General features: G+C 41.4%; 1 protein-coding gene across 10 annotated transcripts in view; it reads right to left on the bottom strand.

The window, feature by feature from the left end:
- Positions 1-20,518, bottom strand: part of EML6 (EMAP like 6) — an 86,272-nt gene extending 65,754 nt beyond the window's left edge. For 9 of the 10 annotated variants that reach the window (XR_011738049.1, XM_065833613.2, XM_071805610.1 and 6 more), the window contains exons 1-2: positions 20,414-20,518; positions 18,659-19,347 (exon numbers count right to left, since the gene is read on the bottom strand). Coding sequence is in view for 9 of the 10 variants with exons in the window: in XM_065833613.2 (XP_065689685.2) it covers positions 18,659-18,855 (197 nt within the window). In the remaining variant the exon portion in view is untranslated. Of the gene's footprint in view, positions 1-18,658; positions 19,348-20,026; positions 20,234-20,413 lie in introns of those variants that run through there. The other variant, XM_071805609.1, reaches the window with a different exon arrangement.
- Positions 20,519-21,092: the final 574 nt, after the last annotated feature.

The raw sequence follows: 21,092 nt of genomic DNA, 5'->3' as shown, positions 1-21,092 counted from the left end.
TTGAGCAAAAGTGTTCTGCACTTTAATGAAGGCCATCGCTGATTTACACTCATACGCACGTGTACACTGAATGAATGGCACTGCAGCACAGCCCAACAGCACCGTGGCTCCTCGTCACACGTGGCGGCAGCAGCACAAAGCTCACACAGTTCCCTACTGACGCCTTTTTCCTCACGCATATTTATTTCCTATTTATCTCATGGATATTTTGCAACTCTGAGCTTCTGCCAGTGAAAAGTCCTAGGAGATTTTCTCCAAAGCCCATTTAATGACATGGAAAGGTAAGTATAAGCAACTGTTGATGTCTCATAAATTGTTTTTTTTTTGAGCAACAAGTGATCAGGGAAAAATACACAGTGTTTCTTATCAGCCACGCTACACCAAACAGACCCTGCTGTGCAATTCTGAAATTAAACTACCATATACCAGTTTTCCCCTTCAGCTTTCACATGTATACACAGACATTCCCTCTGAATCTAATTATATTTGCATTCGCAATGATGATGGCAGCGTGCTGCAATATCTGAAAATAACCCCCAAAATGACACGACTGTGAAGAGTTTGCAAATTTGTCATATGTAGCATGGTATGAGTGTTTTTTCAAGAGAGACCTAAAGGTATAGTGGAAAGAGAGGGTCTTGGACCATGCTGAGAGCACAGAGATACTGCTGAACAAAAATAAGCTGGAAAAGTTGTGTTGATGAGTGGGGTTTAGCCAAAACAGCCAAGGGACGTTTTCTGGTCTGAAATAAAACTTAGGTGTTTGGGGTTTTTTTGGTAGAAACAGAGCAGGAAGCTACCAGAGCTATAAATTAGAAAGGAGGGGGAATATAGGCTTTTCAGATACTCGAAGGAGTTCTCGACAACCTCTTGCTGCACAGCACTGGGATTTGACACAATCACTAAGATGGAGCTGAATCAATCAGCTGTAAAGAAAAATGTACTACAGAGGGTCAGCAAAGAGCTGTATTTACTTCAGCATGATGTTTGCTCCTTGCTCTATTCTATATCTATAGTAGGGAAACGAACAACATAAAATGTTTTGAAATAAAATGAATAGTAACACATCAAGTAGATGCTCAGTTTATAATGTGGAGATAAAACCAGCAAGGTAAATGCTATCAAGTTAGCTCAATGATTTTTCAGTCCATGGAAAACTAATTATAGTCTGCTGTAAATCTAGTATTGCTCACCAGAAATGAGCCAAATTTCCATGTTTGTCTGAACACTGTCATGAAAAATACAACTTAGACATCAGATAAAACCCACAAGTTAAGAAACCATAGCCGCTGTAGCATACTGTAGCATCCTTTATTTCCTGTGTTCACCCTATTTCAGTCTGCCTGTTGAAATATCAAAGTGCAGTCAGAACGGATGACACCAACTGTGCATTGCTGCTTGTAATCAAACCGTTTACTGTTCTGATTGCATCACACTCCAGGGCTGAAACAACTGAAAATGGACTGAGCGTAGCTGTGCCTTTTCTCCCAAATGCACAGACACGATCACCATTCAAAGATTAAGCCAACAGCTCTAGAACTGGTGGTCGCATTGAACAGCAAATATCCGTGCACTAATTAGTTGCCCACAGCACAATGACGTCAATCAAGTTGTACGACTGTTGCTGCAGATGGGTCCTATGCTTGACAGCACAGCTGAAAGTATTCTTTCCCCAGGCTGATGCAGTAATTAACTGCTTTGGGATTTCCTGGATCTACTCTACTTTTTGTATAGCTAATAGTCACCAGTGAATACAGCTAGAACTGTGCACATCAGTCAAGACACAACCCAAGTCAAAACATTTGCAGAAGCAACCGAGGAGAGACGAAATGGGAGGAAAACCTTGGAGACTGGACAGATAATACATACAGCTAAAAAAGAGGAATCACGAGGGAGCTACAAAATGAATAAAATACGAAAGATGTGATAAAAATAACCAAAAAGCCCAGAGAGGAACAGTCAAGAAGAAACAGGAAATCTTATAGAGAACAAGGGGAAAAAACCCAGCCATTGTCGTAACTTTTTTGGATCACTCCCACTTTAATTTTTAGTTTAAGAGGTTTCATCTCGCCCTGTTGAAAATCCCTGGGTATATTCACATACACAACAAGTTGTACAATCCAACAACACTCATCAGCTCTTCCTAAAATATTCACCCTGGGATAATAATATTGTTTGCATAGGTTTGCCTTCAACTGATTAGCAGAAATGAGAATGTTAAGCCTAGGAGAATGGTTCTTTCTGGCGGCACGATGAAGGCATGGTGTTAGAGCTGCGTCCTGCTCTGCCATTCTTCTCACAATAATCCCCTCACACAACATTCTGAGTTTAAGCACTTCAACGGAAAGAAGTCGGGAAGAATAAGAGCTTCATTCAATAATCTATCAAAGGAATACATGCCGAGCTGCATTTGATCAGTCAGAAGCAGACGATGACTCTTCTTATGCAGAAGCCTGCAGATGTCTACAGCAATGATAAATGTGGCTGGAGAAAAGCATTCATTTTTAGATGCCCTAGACTATGGGGAGTTTTCAGCACTACTAAGGCGGCTTTTTTCTCCTCTGAACGCTGCCAGCTGACATTCCTCGTTATCTCACAGAAACGCGAAGCCAAGACTGGCAATCCCATTATTTTCAAACACATGGTATTGTGCACCAGATGATCATCAGCTCACCCTGAGGGGGATAAAAGTGGAGATAAAAATCTCCCTGTGGTGGAGAAGGGATTAGATTTAAATTTACTTGTGTACTCTGTGAATTACAACAGCCCTGTTGTGCGGCCAGTTTCACCTGCACAAGCTACCAGACTTCGGAGTATAAGGAAGGGCAGAATCTTGCCCCGTACACAGGAACTGTGTTTTAGGACTTTCACGAGGCAGCAATAAAATGTAGTCCAGCTTCCAAGTCAGCATGGTTAAGCGTCTGAGATCAGCTACGCTCTCTTGTAATTCTGAGTTGTAACTCTACTGCACCTAAAACGAGACACCGTGCTGTGCAAGGACTGCAAAGGACGGAATTGTTCATGCCATCTTGTAGCAGCCAGTGGAAAGCTCAGGTTTCCCATTGCTTCTCAGAGAACCCATCTTTGTGTTTTAGAGGTTAAAAACCAGCAGAAACAGAAAAGCAATTCTTGTACGACTGTACAGAAATCTTACACTGGAGCAGAAAACATTGCAGAGCACATAGAAACCATATTTAACATTAAAATGGGTCTATAATGCTGTAGCTACAGTGGATCGGTGGCAAGGTCACGAATATCAGTTCTGTGAGCACTCTTGCCAGGCTGTTGAAATGGTGTTTCACCACCTAATTGTGTAGAACAGAAATGCAAACAGAATTCCTAAAAATTCAATGAGTGTTTTTGACAAACACATATTGTAAATCTATTTTCCTTTTTTCTAGCAATTAAAACCCCGAAAGTTTCTATACTATAAACCATCAAACAGTTTGATTTTTCAAGAAGTGCAGTTATGAAAATAAATACACCAGTTGTTAGCTTGGTTTACATTGCCTGACACAACCTCAAGATTCTAAGTATCAAGTGTCTTTTTACTCTTACATGCAAAACTTTGTAACAGAATTTCTCTCATTTCCCAGCTGCCACATACAAAAGGCACGTTGCCCATCTATAGCCTGTTATTAAACAACAAGCAGCTAGGCATCATTATTTTTTAGAAGTAAACCAGAAATAATTAAGGATTACAAAGCAAGCCTGGGTTTCACCACTCTGCTGCACTTCTGATGATAAAGTTGTGCAGCATCATGGTAAACCCAACAAATGGATTCACTGACAACATACCAATACCCTGCACATAACATCCAGAAGGGTAAGCAGTAAAACACCAAAGAAACACACTTAGAAAACAATGCCGATCAGAATTTTCCACTGCTCGCCTTTTAGTCTCCTTTCTGGCACAGGCTTGGCCGGTCATTGCCACTCAGCAGATTGCAGCTGCTGCTCATTTGAAACGTTGCTTTTAACTACAACTTAACTGTGCTAAATTTGAACACTAGGTAGGGAAACATTTACCTTTTAATGGAAAAAATATTTAAAATCAAATAAAACTGCAAAATATTTTAAGATTTCTATTTTTTAAGCATAATAAGTGCTTACCATATCTCCTGAGGAGCCTCCATGAGTCCAGTTGAAGAACTGAACTCTGCATCTAACCCACAACTGTTCTCCCCTCCCAATTGCAGCTGCTTCACATTTGTTACCAAGTGGCAAAGCCGGTGAGTCCAGGTGCAGATAATTTAATTGCCTCTTGCTATTTGCAGCTCCTGACTTCTGTTTTTTTCAAGTTCAGCAGGTGAAGCAGAGGTGAATGACCCACCTGAGAAAAATGTGTGCTTAACTGGTGCTGAGACAACAAATCCCCCCAGGACAGAGCTGCTTTTAATCATAATAATGATAAAAAGCCTAAAATTCAAGCTCACGTTAATTTGATACCACAGAATTCATTCTACAGTCCAGGTGTTTTTCCTGGTGGGATCTCTAGTGTTTTAGACACAGGCATTAAACTAAATATCTCATAGTTAAACTGTTCACTTTGCCGTTGCCAAATGGAAGTCTTCAGATACCTAGGAAAAGGATGCCCATTTTGAAGCCTTACACTGCAATAAACCCCTATTTATCAAAAGTAATCAAAGGACACATTTTTAATAGAGTTCTGGCTTGTAGCACTGCCTGTAGTTGCTCAAGCTGAAGGATGACATATATTCTGTTCCACCTATGAAAATATACTTAAATATGGCCAACTCACGTCTTAGAAAGCCACCGCTGAGATGAGATATCGATCTGCAAGTGGAGCGCTCTCAACAGCCCAAATGCAGGCACCAGCACTGCAGGAGACACCTACATTTCCTACTAAAACTACTAAAAATACTGGAAGAACTAGACAAACATACTGAAAGCCCTTTAAAATCGTCCTTCACTCCACACGTGCAAATATTGTTGAGTTGATCTTTACAGAAATGACTGAAAGAGTAAAGAGTTTTACCACAGAGGTGTAAAACCCCAAACTACATGAATTAAACAATTTTCTCACCTACATCTTGTGAAAGGCAGAAAATCACTTTAGTCACTTAACCATATATAGAAATCAGAATTGGGAAAAGGTTTATTTTTTTATGTCTTTCCTGGTTCATTGATCATTTTTATGTTAGAATAATTCTTTGATGCTTAATATTAAAATCAACTTTGCATAGTCACTTGAAAAAACATTAATTGTTCCACTTCTTTTTCTTTTTAACCCATACTATTTTCCTGTGATATCAAATATTTAGTCTAAGTCATTTAATGCCGTGTTACGTAAGTTTGTTTCATGTTTTCCTCCCAAAAAAGCAACCAAAAAGAACACAGTAAATGGCTTTGTTAGTTACTCAGTGTATCAGTCCACCCTGGGGTGATGGTCCAGACAAAAGCAGGGGCCTGAGGAGTTAGAAAGTCCATTAGACAGTCAATTCTATTATTCCAGCAACCCGCTGTCTAACCACATAAAAGAAAGAAGCAGCTTCAAATGTAAATGCTAATACTAATTACACAAGCCAAAGCCAAATCTTTCTTTGCTTTTGTACATTGGAATCTCACAGAGGACTGTATAAGTGCTAAAAATGTATTTTTTCAGGCTAAAGTGGGCATAAACAGTGCTTTCAGATGAGAAACTGTAGTTCCTCGGGACTAGAAAATCAAATTACTTCTTAAGACTTCTATGATATCTAATCTTATTCTTGAGATTATAATTCCAAAATCGAGAGTTAATGTCAACGTAGTATTTTAATTATATTTAGGAAGAATACACAGACTTACTTTACTCTTCATGATAACTGTTTGCAAGCATATTAAGACTATATATACGTGCATAATACTATGTATACAACACAAAGAGTATGCACACGCAAGCTAATACATGGTGTGTATCTAAGAAAGCTCATGGTATCTATTGTGGGTAGTGTGTACCAGACAAGATGCAGGAGCATCAGACATCCCTCGCCTCTGCTCTGCCCCCGAGCTTCGCCTGCTCCTCCGCTGCAGCCAGCGGAACCTGCAGCTCCCAAACGCCTGTCCCACAACGGGAGGCGTCAGACGTGAGGAGCGCTAAGAGCAACAGCAATGGGAGACCAGAGAGCCAAAGGGGCTCGGGCTGTCCACCCAATGACAGCTCCAATTCTGTACATTCTTGTGTCACGTGGGCAGACGTACCTCACCAGAACACCACAAACATCAGGGGAGAGTGTCCAGTGCATCTTCTCAAGAAGCTGTATTATTTGGCACTGCATTCAGAAATCTGAAATTCCATAAAGGAAAAGGCTGTACAAAACGTGCTCTGTCTTAGTATGCTCCAAGCTTCGGCTGCAACGCTAGAAGAACTATATACAGATTTCATTCTTCATTAGCTTCAGACAGCAAAACACCCCACGCTAAAAGTGAAATAAATTAAAATGCTGTTTTCCCAATAATTGTTTACACAATCCTCATGTTTTAAGTGCATATTAAAACGTAATTTAAGATTAGAATGCAATAAATCTGTCCAATTCAATTTGCTGCATCTGCAGGGTCTATGGGGTGCACCATATATGCAGAATCCTCAGGGTGCAGCTTCTAAAATTGTGTTACAAACCAGCTTCTGAGCTGATCTGGGGATTCGTATCTCGCATTGCGCTCTCAGTATAGGCAAATACACAACATGGGAAGCAGCCGTATTTTAAGTAACAGTGCATTGGAGGAAGTCCCAGATTTGCCATAGAAGGAATAATAAAACTCAGGCTAAGCCTGCCCTTTTTGAGGCTCTTGCTAGCGGTACCTAGACAGCTGGTGTAACACATCTCCAGGAACATCAGAGCCCGCAGTACTAATACACTCGCAGCTCAGCCAAAAATACAGCCATCAATATTTTCTGATCACACTCGTATTTTTGAAAGCAAAAGATTAACAGATCTGACTGATGTGTGACACATTATCCACATTCTTCTCTTTCTTGCAAAAATATCAGCCTACCTGAGAAACAACTAGAATTTTAACATATGTTAATTTGTGCTATGTATTTTGCATAAATTTGCTTTTATTTTTGTATTATGAGGCAGCTGGAATAAGCAAAAAAAGATCTGTAATCATCTCAGAAACAAAAAAAAAAATTGAAAGCCAAAGCATCATTCCATATTCATTATTTGGATACTAAAATGGTAAAATTATATACTTTGGCTCATGATGAAGTCATAGATATATCTAGAAATATTTGCAATTTACGTGGGAAATAAGCATCATAACTTGACTGGTATATACCTTAAAAAGTGAGGTTCTTTTACACAGCATTAGATAATAATATTTTTTGTTTAATTGGAAAATGACTGAAATGATTGCATCAATCAACCAAACCTCATTTTAGAGCAATAAATACTTTTAGCTGTGTAAGTCAGCATCTAACTTGCAGATTTGGTGAAACAATGCAGATTCGTAACAAATTATTGTTTTAGCCAAGGAGTATCATCTTGTATTGACTGGAACTATAAGGTAAATAACTAGATATACACAGAAGAGTGAAAATAGAACAGGAAAAAAAAAGGATGCAAGCCAAACAGAATTAAGAGAAAATAAGAGAGCAGGGAAGTGTCCCAGATGTGTGAGTTAGTGCAGAGGAGAGAGCCCCTGAGGCAGGCTCAGGGCACAGCCTTCCAGCTGCGCGGGCTTTGATGGACGCCGGTGAAGCCATCTCGCCACAGCCTGGCCAGAAACACTCTTATGAAATCAGGAGAAGTATACTTGAAAATATAAGTGAAGTTTCTGATTAAGAAAAACCAAGATTAAATGTCTCACAACAAAACGATGCTCAAAACTTACCGTATGCTGCCAGCTTTTTCTATGAACTAAATACCTCAGGGGGTTTTCACTGGTTTCCAAAACAGCTGAACAAAGATATATGCTAAATGCATTGGCACATTGTACGAACGTGGGGCTGGGAAAGTGCCACATCAGTGAGCCAGGAGAGTGAGCGACAAATGCACTTTGGTTTTAGTTCCGTTTGGGGTGGTGGATGCTACAAGAAACTGGTTATAGCAAACTGTTGAAACGTAGTGAAGCTCTTCTGTTTGTGATTTATTGGTCATATGCTATAACCAGTAAACTCTAGATTTGGACGTGTTAGTGTACAGCCAGTAGAGCAAGCCACAAATAATGGTTGTGGCTATCACTTTTTTTTTTGGTGACTACCACTTTTCTTTTTATTTCTTTTTTTTTTAAGCTTATACACCAGTGCCAAAAAAGCCCCTCCTGGCACAATTCAAGAGCTTATTTTTCATACTAGTAATGTTTCCCTGAAATTCTTTCACAATTCAAAAAATCTCAGATTTGTAGAGATTTAACATTTCTATTTAGTTTCAACTGCTGAGCAGTGTTGGGTTTAAGTCCAGTACCCTCATAAACGGAATGAAGGACAGCAACCCTCATCACTGCTACCGCCAGCACCCAAGAAAAAGTGTCCAGAAGCCAAAGCAGTAATTCAGGGGTGGTCACAATCCAGAGAATTTCATTGTCAGAGTTCTAATGCTAATGATCTCAAATTATGGTGAAATGGACTTCCTGGAAAGCTCAAGAGAGGCTTGTTCCCAAATGTGTTGCTGTGTGAGCACACACCTTACTGAGAGAGACATACCCCTGTTTATCTAGAGATAACTCACAACTGCATAGACTGTGGCTGTCATCATCCACAAATCCAAAGCACATGACATGCTGTAACATGGAATAGAGATCTGGGGCTTTTTTAATATGGAAAATTTGTGTCAAACATTTAGTCAACAATTCATTGGAAAAACCAAGTATATATATATCAGGTTTTATATATGTATGCATTATTTCATTCTACGTAATTATATATACACACACACTATATATATATGTTTGTGTGTGTCTAAATGTGTTTTTAAAAATATTAAAAGCCAGAACACAATCCTGAGAAACAACTGAGGTGGATGAGTACACAGAAACTACAGCCCCACTGGTAGTAACCTGTGACAGCTGCAGAAAATGCTCACTTTCGAGGGAGTTAAGCTGATTGAATAGTTATATCTGATAGGGGGGAAGAAGGCAGAAAAAAATCTGTGCAGTGCACTAACTGTCATCATGTATAAAGTAATTCATACCAAACTAAATGACAAGGTAAAAGACCGTTTACCTCTAGGCAGTGGGGAGTCCCATAGATTCAAAGTGAAAAATAACAGATACCACAGGGAAAACGTGAAATGCAATACACTGTGTACAGAGCACATTCAGAGTAATTCCATCAAATAACTGTCTAAAACAGCAAGAAACAGAGCATTCTAAATAACTAATTTACCATCGGTGTGTTCATACTTGTTTTAATCCGTTGAAAAAACAAAATATCATGGTTATTCCTGATTTAAATTATCTTACGATCCATCATCAGGTCTAGGAACTAACTGAGACAAAATTGTAAAATTATACTGATGTAGACACAAGTGCCAAAATATTCCTTGCTCAGATAAACAGATGCTGCACTCAGCTCTCTTGCAGAAAAATCATATTGCATCTCACATGATGCCAGCTCTCAGAGAAAAATACTATCTAATCAGATTTAAAGTATTCTGAAGATAGGCATTCACAAAAATAAATAGCTGTCGCCCATCTTCTGTGTAGATCTACGATTTCCTCACATCACTAGTCACACTCCTGTACTCAGCAGATTTTGGAAAGTCAATCTCTTTTTCTCGCCCCAAACCTAGTATGTTGATTTCTACAGCTTCCAGTCTTTTTCCCTCGTTTTGAACTCAGCCTAAGCCGTGCACTCCGAGGTCACACGGGGACAGAGCCAGCGCTGCCACTGCCAGCAAACACACCAAGAGCTCCAGAACGCACAGACACTTCCAACGGGAGTCTCCGCACCCACCACGACTCCCAGCATCTCTTGCAATGGTTATTATGTTCATCACTGATGGTCTCATTTGAATGATGCCTCGTGCTGACATTTTAAAAGAGAAAAGCTTCATTAGCAATATCAAAACCATGCGAGCTAGAACTAGTGTCCACTGAACCACAGAAGTTTGTATTAAAAGTTTCAGCAGAGTTTCATAGTAAATTGCAAAGATTTTGAAAAGTATAAAGGTTGTTTAGATTTATCATGTTAGTATTTTAGACTTAAAGATGCAATCTTAGTTTTCTCCCTGGAAATCCAAGTATTTTCTAGAAATTTTAGGCAGTGAACATTAATTTACTTTCAACCTTTTTAAATGATCCATCTGTGTTAACAGAGCAATTCATATGTCAGCACATGAGGTGGTGCCCACAGAGACATCGCGACAGCTGAAAAGTAAATTATGTCTGTGGGAGCTCTACAGAAAGTAAAATAGCAAAGAATGAACTTGGAAATGGAGCATGTTCCTTGAATCAGGTAACTTCTGCACTGGATACAAACCAGAGAGCTGGAAAAAAAAAACGTATGAAGGGAAATCTTTCAGTACCTCTAATTTAGGCAACCAACCTTGAAAAGGTTTGAATTGCCTGCCTGGAAACACTTTGCCTTTGACAACTGAATTAGCTTGGGCTCTTGGCTTTAGTTCCTCAAGTAGCAGCTAATCTAGATAACAGAAAAAACCTATGTAAACACCTGCCACAACGTTCAAAGCCCGCAGGCTGCGTGCACCATCTGACTTGGTATTAACTTATCTTGAGTTAGGCAACACCGACAAGAATGATTTATGGTTGCTTAACAATGAATTGTTATAAAATGTAAATACAGTAAGTTTCAAATAAACAGTAATGTCCTGTAATTAAATTAATATTTTACATAAGCAACAGTAGGTAAAATTTTCAGTATCAAATTGCCGAGGAACCAGAGTGTCCCTGGAACTGTTCCTGTGGTGAATGACTGATCATGCATTTTGAAAGGATATTCACAAATCACTTCAGCTTATTTTCTCCTCAGCAGAACTGACTGCACTGGGCACCCTCATAATAAAGGGCCTTCCTATTATTCAAAACACATGTATCTCTTTACGTGATATACAGTCATTAATTATCCAAACAGTTACTAATTTTACCTATTTTATTCAATGTGCAGCCGGTGACAGCCACAAATACGAAAGAGCAGTTGTTGTAAAGTTATTACACTGCCAAAATCCATGAAATGCTGTACTTCAGAGAGATTACAGTTATCCAAAGAATGCCTTTTGAACTTTTATTTGGTGAGACTAATACCAGGAGTTATATAAACAAACGTGGAATTATGGCTTTTTATGTAAGCGCTATGGCTCGTTCTCTTGCCTATTATTATGTCTCTCTTCCTCTTGATTTCTTAGCAAACTTTGCAAAGCAGAGATTTGGAACGTGGAGTTGTGCTTCCTGTGAAATCCCAGAGAGCAGGTCTCATCAGAGCCCGTTCTGCTGTATTTTCGGCTCAGTATTGTGCTGGAGACTGAAGTTTCATGCCATTATGTAACTGCCTGGCAGCCTGTCGTTCAGGCAGTTATAATCTGGTTTACTGCTCGTCATTTACTAATCATGTTTTCTCTCTAGCTTACAGCATCACGGACGCTATAGGGTTTTCTGCCTTCTGCATCGCAGTGGGAAAGACAGCAGGCGTCATACCACAACTGCCAGCTTCATCTGGAGCACAAAACAGATCTTCCTTTTCATACCACCTTCTCTATTTACTAATGCCTCCGTAGAAAAGCATCGTGCTCCCCCCTTACACAGAGAAAGTGGGTTTTGCTAATAGTTCATACGATACTTGGAGGCTAAAAGTGAACAGAATATTTGAGCACAAACCCGATTTAAGATTGGGGAGTGCCGTTTAAATAAGATAAGCTAATCAACTGCAATCAGTTTGGTTTAGCAGACTTGCCGATTTAACCGTATGATGGCAACCAGACAGGAGTGTGAAATAGCAATGGGCTTAATTGTGTGCAGGGACATAAAGAAACAAGACCCTGCTTTACTGATGTAAGTATTGATTAGTTTCAGAGATTTAAAAAATATAAGCTTCTAAAGATTTCATTTGTTCTTGTATGCAGTTCACATACCTACTTGCTCTCCTATTCTCTTACAGGTTTCCTGAGCAAAATGTCCTCTCTGCATGAAATAATTTTGAGAGCAAAACTGCATCCACTAGATAGCTATCATAAAAAATGTATCGTACCTAACTCTTCAGTAGAAACTTTAGCTAAACAGTACAATGGACACGCTCTCCAAAAGCCTATCCCGTTCCTGGCATTTGTTGTTCATGCAAGCCACACATTTTCTGTACCACACATACTATTATTTATAATTTCCCCATTAATCTATACTGCAACAAAAATTGTTAAAGTATACACTGACATTACCAGTTTGGTGCAGGAGTTGAAGAGTGTAGGCTTTTGCCACCTGTGCTTCTGAAGATTTATTATTCTAGAATCCTTGCCTACATCTACAGAGCAGACAACAAAACAAGAGGTCAGTATCGTTCCATTCAGAAACAGTCATGGGATCGGTGTGTTATTCAGAGGTACCAAAACACAGAAACTAAATCTGGCTGACACATAAGCCTCGGTCTAAAATCACTTGGTTGTTCTTCACCTTACTCATCACAACTTTTTATGAACACAGTGGGCTATCAGTGCCCATTTCTTGGCTATTACACCAGTTTAACAATATCCCGAGGTAAAGTTTTACACGTTGATGCACAGGAGATGGATACAAACTGCTTGATAGCCACTTCATTACTGGCCTAGCCACTTAACAAGGTTAACTAGCCTCTTTGGTGCTCCTAGCCCATTTTCCGTTTATCCCAGGGTCCCTAAGGTAGTGGTCGCATCTCACATAATACACCATACATGCTGCTTTTTTTCCTCCCCATTTGCTCCCAAAGAACATCAGCCTACTCATGACTCATTGCTTAAGCTGAGAAAGCTCTTCTCTCTCCACTAAATACAAGGGAAACAAAGGGAATTAGCTCTCTTGATCTCAATTCTTTGTTAAACAATTTCCCGTCACAATATGGAATACCAAAGTTTCATTTGAAATTAAATTGAGAGTCCCATACTAAAAAGAAGTCCTGTCCCGCCCCCCATTTTAATTACATTCTGAACAGCATAACATGGGGTATAGAAAACAATTCATTAAATGAAGAAGCATGGGAACTGTAACAGAGAAAGTGCCATGTGTGGAAAAAAAAAAGCATATAAATAATAAAAAAGCATAGTGACATTTATTTAACACACTATTTAACAACATTAAACAACCAAAAATCTTTTCAAGTCTCAAAGAGAAAAAATTTTCACATCCTGACCCAACATCCAATAAACTTAATCTTTAATAATATCAAGGAACGCTCTGAGCAAGGTTTTGGATAAGCAACCCTTCCACCACAATAAATACTTGTGAAACTTCAGTACACAATCCCCTTCTGTTTCTTCCAGCGACCATGCCTAGCAAAAAGAGTGGCCACCAGAACTTCATTAAATAAATAGCATTTTCCCCTATTTTTTTGAGATTGAAAGCAAAACAAGCAATAAGCTCATTAGAGGAATTTTTATGTGGGATTAATTTCTTTCATATGAAACTCCTTTAACAACCTACTCTCTCAAAACAGCTCCCAAAGCCCGTTAGTGTACCTGGATCTCAGACTCTGCTTCACCCTACGTGTTCCAAGGTCTTTCAAATTTCAATGGCTTTGCATAGGAACTTGCACAGCATTTGCACAAGAAGCAGGTCTGGAGTTTCTGTTGTCGACAATCTGGGATGGCTTCATTGCTACTTTGCTATCTTTTAGCTCAGCACATTTTAGCAGCCCTGCACGTACACCTTCTGTGACTAAAGGCACGGCTTGGCACAAGACACAGACAGGACAGTCACCCATGCGCTTACGGGAAGAAACAACCACAGTAACTTCAGCATCATTCTATAGCAAACAAGTGCTGTCACTTACTGTCCAAATGGTGGCAACTAAACATACATTTTAAACATTTTAGATCCCTTTGAATAAGCACCATCCTACAAACAGAAATTTTATTATAATAAATAATTTAAAATATTAAAGTACAATTCAGATATTTTAACTCCGGCAGTTTGATTGTGTACCTCCACAATTTAATTATTCGAAAATAACGTTCAACAACATATGACATTGCTTCAAGCATCGTATTTCTTTTTTCCCAGCTGCAGAACAACTAGAAAACGTGCAGTCATGTTCCAATACGCATCCTGTCTCCTGAAATGATCACTCTAAAGAACAAAGCAGGCCTCCAGTCACTCTTGCAGCACAGTAAATCTCATCACCGCTGGCACATCCGCGTTTTTAATCTCAATCTGTCAGCACAGTGGAACACACACACCGGCATACTTACAGCAATATTCTGATATCTGACATTGCTATTACATTTTAAGCAGCCTTACATAAACGACATGCTTTGGTACCCATAGATTACGGGCTGGCTTTCCAGGTACTGCGCCTGGGCAGCAAACACTGCAGAGAGGCCATGCAACTGGGGGATGAAAAATGTGCTTTTGTAAATGCACAAGACTACAACATTTCAGATCGCACAGGAAACTGGGGTATATAAAAAGTGCAGGTGAAGTCTGCAATACGCTGTCAAAGGCGTTCTCTCCGTAAGTTTTGACATATTCAGGAAAACTGTTCAATACTGCAGAAATTCTTGGGAATACAAGAACATGAAGACATAACTTTTTTCCTACACCACTGGAAAAACTTCTCAAGGGCAGGAAGCTCTGTTTACAAGGAATTGCGTAAAAATAAATGAAATAAATTGGATTTTAAATTATAATGAGAACTATCTCAACTGGTTATATTTTTATATTTGCTGTTTTCTGTGGCAAGCTTTTTTGGCTTTCACATGCATAAATTCCAGAAAAATTATAGGAAAGAACAGCCTCAATTCAACACTTCAGAGAAAGAAAATAAAAGGAGTGATCTAATTGCTTGTTGCTATACAAGTAATGCACAATATAAAAGAAAAACTTCTGTTCCTTTGAAAGTGTTCAATTACTGTCAAAACCAATGATCCAGTGTTGCAAGTGGTTATACTAAACATAAATCTCACACTTGTATGTTTTGTTTAAGGCAGGGACGCTGCAAGATTCTCATTAATACATTAACTAACAGCCATTACGATGAGCTGCTACAAAAGCCCACTTTTCAATTACTCAATAAGGAAAACAACCCCCACGTGTCAATATTACAGCTTCTGAAACCTAATCCTGCAAAGCACAAGTGACTGAATTCAATGAATACAAGTTACATGTGTAATATGTCCACACACCACCTTCTACACTAAAATGTAACGATGCTTCAGCTAGATGACATTTCAAGATCAAACTTAGAGCTACCATGCAAGACATTTGATGACTGCTTTGTGGCCTGTGCCACAGACCTTTGGGTAAACCATAGGGCTGACAGCTCAGAGAAAGGAGGCGCATTCTGACCTTCCCCATCCCTCCATTGCTAGGCTGTACTCGGCAATCAAAGCCTTCCATTTTTGAAAAAGAGGGAGGGAGGGAGAGGAACAAGGTGTATTTCGTCCCCTTCGATTGCGAAGTAAACTTCATAAATGACATGGCTTTTTAGTCTCCAAACAAAACGCATCAGCAGTCTTGAGAGACCAGAACCAACGCTATTCATTTCAACCACGTTGATCCTCTTTTACAGCAACAGTGCTTGTTAATCACTAGTATTAACTATTCCTCAACTAAATAACATGCAAGAACTGTATCATATGACTGGAAGTTCCAAAAGCAGCACAGAATCATTCAGGTTAGCAGGCCACCCCGTCCCACCCCTCCACAAAGCAGGGCTCACTTCACAGGGAAATGTGGCAGCTCAGGACCTCAGCTCATCATGAGGATAAGAGGAGGAAGCACAGCAACCTGTGGTGGCTTTGCACTGAAAACACACCACTTCAGAACTCACGTGTTCTGAACATCCACCCCGTTAGCTGAGTGCAGCATGTTAAGTTCCTCATACAAACAGGACTTATTTTCTCCATTAATCCAATAGAGTCTGTTCTACTTTAGCCCAAACTAAATTACGTCCAACTGCATTATCTTGATACAAAGCAAGAGGCATGGCTATTAAACTTGCAAAAACACATCAAACACACACTTTTAAACATCTGACCTTTTCACCAAGGACAAATACCCACTTTCATGATCTTAATAAACACTGCAAGCTAATGCACAGGTTCTCAACCCTCTGAATCATAGGTTCATCATTTTTTCCACAAATTAGTATTCACAGAAACCTCTGAGCACAGGAGGAGCTAATGGCAACCCTGGGAAGCAGACGATCTTCCCACTTCTGGGTCTTCCAGTCCTAACAATTTTGCAGTATCTTTCCAAATTTGAAAGTTTTATTTTCTTAAATCATGTTTCAAATCTCTTTAGAAATTACAACCTGTGGACTGCAAATGTATGCATTGCTGTTTAGAAGCTGGTCTCAGGCAAGCAAATACCAACACAACCAGAAAAACTGGATAAGTACATTCATTCCAATTGGATGATAACTGTGAAGCCTAAAGAGTGAGAATTTAAATCCCTGCATTTATTAGCCATCTCAGCAGTAACAACACAAGGAACCACCTACTCAAAAGTACTTACAGCAATGGGATATTGTATCAATAACAACTGCGAAGTGCATCAAAAGCAAAGGAGGTGATCGTTACTAGGTGCAGAATGTTCTAGCGGTGTTTTGGAGATTCTCTACTTCCTCAAACCCCACGTGACAGCAACATTTCCTGGCCACCAAAAACTAAAATCAGCAGTTATTTGAGTCCTGCTCCTGCTTTCTGGATCCAAATGTTTCATTCTTTGTTGAAACTATAATCATCCTACAGAATTTTGATTTGTTGCAGATCAGAAACAAAACTCACCTTTCCAAAGCATTAGCTGGACATACAGCAAGTCCCTCAATGCACCTGCTAATGTGAACAGGTGGTCGCTAGTTTGCTTTAAACAGCAGAACAGGCACAGCCAGCATCCAAGTACAAACACCATACAAATACTCATATTCTTTTTGTTCCCATTGTATATTAGAACTGTGACACTGCCGAAAGCAGTCTCCTCATATGAGGTGCCTTTTAAGACACGAAGGTTATACCACACAAATGGTTTTGGGAGAGAGGTTTTGTCTAGTATAATAATGAGGACATCTTTTGCTCAGCTGATGGAATATTTAAAAACAACAAAGAAGAGAGAACCAAAGCATCACTGTCTAACCAAAAACCAGTGGATTTATAGATATTTCGCTGTGTCTTTATAATTCTAGTACTTAACGAGAACTCAAACACAAGCTCAGAAATACACGACTTTGCATTATACTTCATATTCCATAGAGGATCAAAATTTCTGTCGAAGGAAATCTTCAATTTCATGATACTGCAGATGCATCTAAAATACTCTTCATTTTCTGAAGGATCTGAACAGCCAAGTGTCTATTTAAAGTCTTTTGGAACTGATAAAACTTTTGAAATCAGAATGAACTTTAAGGCACATCCACTGTATTTCATGAAATGCTACTGTATTCTCTAGGGGAGGAGAGGAATGCCACGAGCTTACCCAGCAGCCAAAAGCTCTCGCTGGGAAAAGTGGACGGTTTTCTGTAAACAAGGCTCCAGAATGATCACAGGACTATTATGTGATTTTGCTACCGAGTGTCAAAACTCTGACTTCAGCAGATGTTTCCACAGCGCTACTGCACCATGAGTCACCTGGGACTGTTCTGGTTTCACATCATCAAGAAAATGCTTCATTCATGCTGAATTAGGTGAATAGGGAGGGCAGCAGTTAGCTGGGCTCAGAGGAGAGGCGTTACCACGCAACGTCCTTTATAAGGATATTCCACATTCAGATTTCAGTCATAAAGTAGTAGAGACCACATTTATTTTCTATTTTACTGATGTAAATTTCTGCATTTTGGACAGGTTTTTTGAAAGGCTACCTTGAACTCTGTAACCACATTTTTATTTTGCTATCTTGTGAGGTGCAGTAAAATTAATATTTCAGTAAGACAACAACATCAATTAAACCCACTTCTTCGACAGTACTTGAAAGAAACAGACAAAAAAATGATAAGACTAGAAGCAAGACCTGTGCTTCTGAAGCCATCTTGCACCAGCACGCTTGGGATTTTTTGGCTGGAGTACAAACAGCTAAACTTGATTTTGAATGAAATTTTCCAGGTGATATTAAAAAAGAGATTAGATTGAGCTATGTGTCAGATTTATGGCACTTTTGTGCTGGGATTTGCTGAGCGTAAGGAGAGATACACCTGCCTTCTGTAAGACATCAGCATCGGTGAGCGAGGGTCCCAGCCCAGGAAAGATTAAGGTGCCGGATCCACGATTTTGCAGCACTGTTGCACTAACATCTTCCCAGTGCTTTTCTGTACTGAAATAAAATGCTTTGCTTTTGGTGCAGTGCAATAGAAAAACTTACTACTGCAACATTTTGAAGCTTTGCTACAAAAACAATAATAATAATCATCAGTATCTAAAAAGCCAGCTTTCAGCCAGACTGCTGCTAACAAATCTGAGCTGCTTCACAACAAGAGGTACGAGCTGAGCTGTAAGCAACAAGGAGGGGGTATGCACCAGCCCTACATTCTCCTCCCTTCCCTTTAAACCCCACCCCACCCCACTGCCAGAAAAGTCAGCCCCCTTACCTGATAATATCATCGTTGTGCCCGAGGAAGAATTTCTGGGTGTGCTCTCTGGTGTTATAAACCACGCCGACTCCAGCCACGAAGTAAACCACCTCTTTGCCTGCCGTGTAGTACAGGTTGTTGCGGCACTGGTGACCCCGGTACCCGTAAACCCACTCCAGCCGGAGCTGGCATCTGGGAGCTGTCCGATCCGCCATGATAACCAATCCCCTCTGCCCACCAGCACACACAGAACCCAGCGCCCCCCTTCCCTTGGCTCCTTATCCCCGCGGGGTTTGCCCCTTCACAACGTTAGTGATGCCTGCCCAGCTGCCGGAGCTTCAGGTGGCACTTCCCGGCGACGATGAACGAGCTTAAACGGCAAACACATTGGCGGCTCAGGTCTGCCGCGCCGCCGTGCTCACTGCTGCGCTGCCACCATAATCTGCTGCTGCCGCTGCCCAGGGTGAGCAGCTGCTGCCTCCCCACCCAGGCAACTTCTTGGAGGAGAAGGGAGATCGCAAAAATACACCTACATAAGCAGCACAGAGGGCTTTTTTTTTCTTTCCGAAGGCAAAGTAACTTCTGTGCGTCACCACCGCCACCTGCCAAAGGCTCCCTGCTGCATCTCGCGTATTGCACCTTCTTGGCTTCCTGCAGAAAGCTTCCCGGGTGCTCTTCTCGTCAAGACAGCTATCTTTGGGTTAAAACTGAAAGAGAGAGAGAAAACAAACGCCGTGGTTTTCAATTGCAAAATGCAAGCGTATTTAAAATGCAAAGGGACTAGTGACTACTGGGGGGTGAGGCACTGTTTGGATCCCTGCTGTGGCAGTTCTGAGTAGGCTACAGTCTTTAAAGCTTTTCAACAGGATCTGATGCTCTGAGTCTTATACGAGATGCTATTGAAAGAGAGGATTCATATACAACAACCAGCACAAATACGGTAACATTACCCCATCATTCCTCATCCTCCAGCAACCCCAAACTTCGTCCTTCTAGAGTCTATAGCTACTACACAATTAAAACAATTTTATGTTCCCATTTTTCCGTCAAAAAACACTCAGCTTTGCCACGAAGTAGGGGGGAACTGTGTTGTTGTTTGGTTTGGGTTTTGCTTGTTTAATTTATTTGCTGTCATCCTTTGATACAATATTCCCAAGGAACACGTTTCCTTGCTTCTCATCTGCTTTTTCTATGGCAAGATTTGTATTGTCATTCTCAGACGAATGTGGTTGCTTGCAATAAGACATCCACCACGTTACAGCACCACCCAGCAAGAAACCAAACCCAACCCTCCAGAAACTTGCAAGAGAATGCTAAAACCAGAGGAGCAAACCCAAAGACTCATTCGCGGAGCACAGTGCCAGACTAGAAGGCTAACCCTTTTACCTCTCCCCACACAACACGCCTCACGTTATGTGTCCGAACTGAAGCGCGGTGCGTTGGTCCCGGCTCACACACACGCGGCTCACAGCGCCGGGACACAGGCGACACAACCGCCCTCAGCGAACTGCGCTCCAGGGGGAAGGCAAACCTGAGAGAAAAACGCGGCATCGCACCCCGAGCAGCCGCCTCCACAGGGAGCACCGTCCCTCCCCGCCCCCGGAGAGCCGGAGCACCGTCCCGCGGGGCGGGCGGACCTGCCCGCGGCGCCTCAGGCCGGGCACCCCCCGCTCCCCCTCATGGCGAGGGGCGGAGGCACCGCCCGCCCTCAATGTCGGGAGGAGCAGCGGCTCCCCCGCCGCCCGACAACAGCCGCCCCTTCCCGGTGCGCACCGGAGCGGATGGCCGGGCGAGCGAAGGCAGCCCCCGCCGCCTGAGGAGCCTGAAGAGCCTGAGGAGCCGCGGCGCCTCACGGGGACGCGAGTTCTGGCGGGCGGCGGCTGCCGCTCCCAGAATGCCCCGCGGCCACGCGCCGCGCGTTGCCGTGGAGACGGCGGATCCCGCGCGGCTCTTCCCGCCCTCCCGAACGTGGCCGCGGCGCTGAGGCGGCGACCGAGCTCCCTCTTCACCGTTACCGTGGGCTCAATCACCTCGGCTGGGTTAATAACCGCGCCGCAGCTGCCTCGTTCGCGTATTCCCACCGCCAACCTGAAAAAAGAGCGTGAACTGTTCAACACCAGCTCACCCAAGCCCTTCCCTGCAGCGCCGTGGCTCGCCACGCAAGTCACGCACAAACACGTTGAAAAACATCTTTCCGCTTTTCCTGGTTCACAATCGTATCCAAGTCTCACGGTAATTTAGAAAAATGAAGATAAAACAAAAATACTTTAGACTTTTTGTACTTTTGACAAATACATTTGACTTTTTCCCAGCAGTTAACGTGGCAAATGTCACCATAGAAAATACACCGTGTTTTGTCCAGACACAGCCAAGCGCGCAAACCAGTACCACAAATCCCCTCTTCAAAACGAAGGGTAACTCAACACAGAAAACACCGCATATATTCACACTC

Source organism: Patagioenas fasciata, chromosome 3 (assembly GCF_037038585.1).
Source record: "Patagioenas fasciata isolate bPatFas1 chromosome 3, bPatFas1.hap1, whole genome shotgun sequence".
In the NCBI taxonomy this organism is placed as follows: Eukaryota; Metazoa; Chordata; class Aves; order Columbiformes; family Columbidae; genus Patagioenas; species Patagioenas fasciata.
Note: the sequence above shows the minus strand (reverse complement) of the source record. Positions and strands in the feature narration are given on the sequence as shown.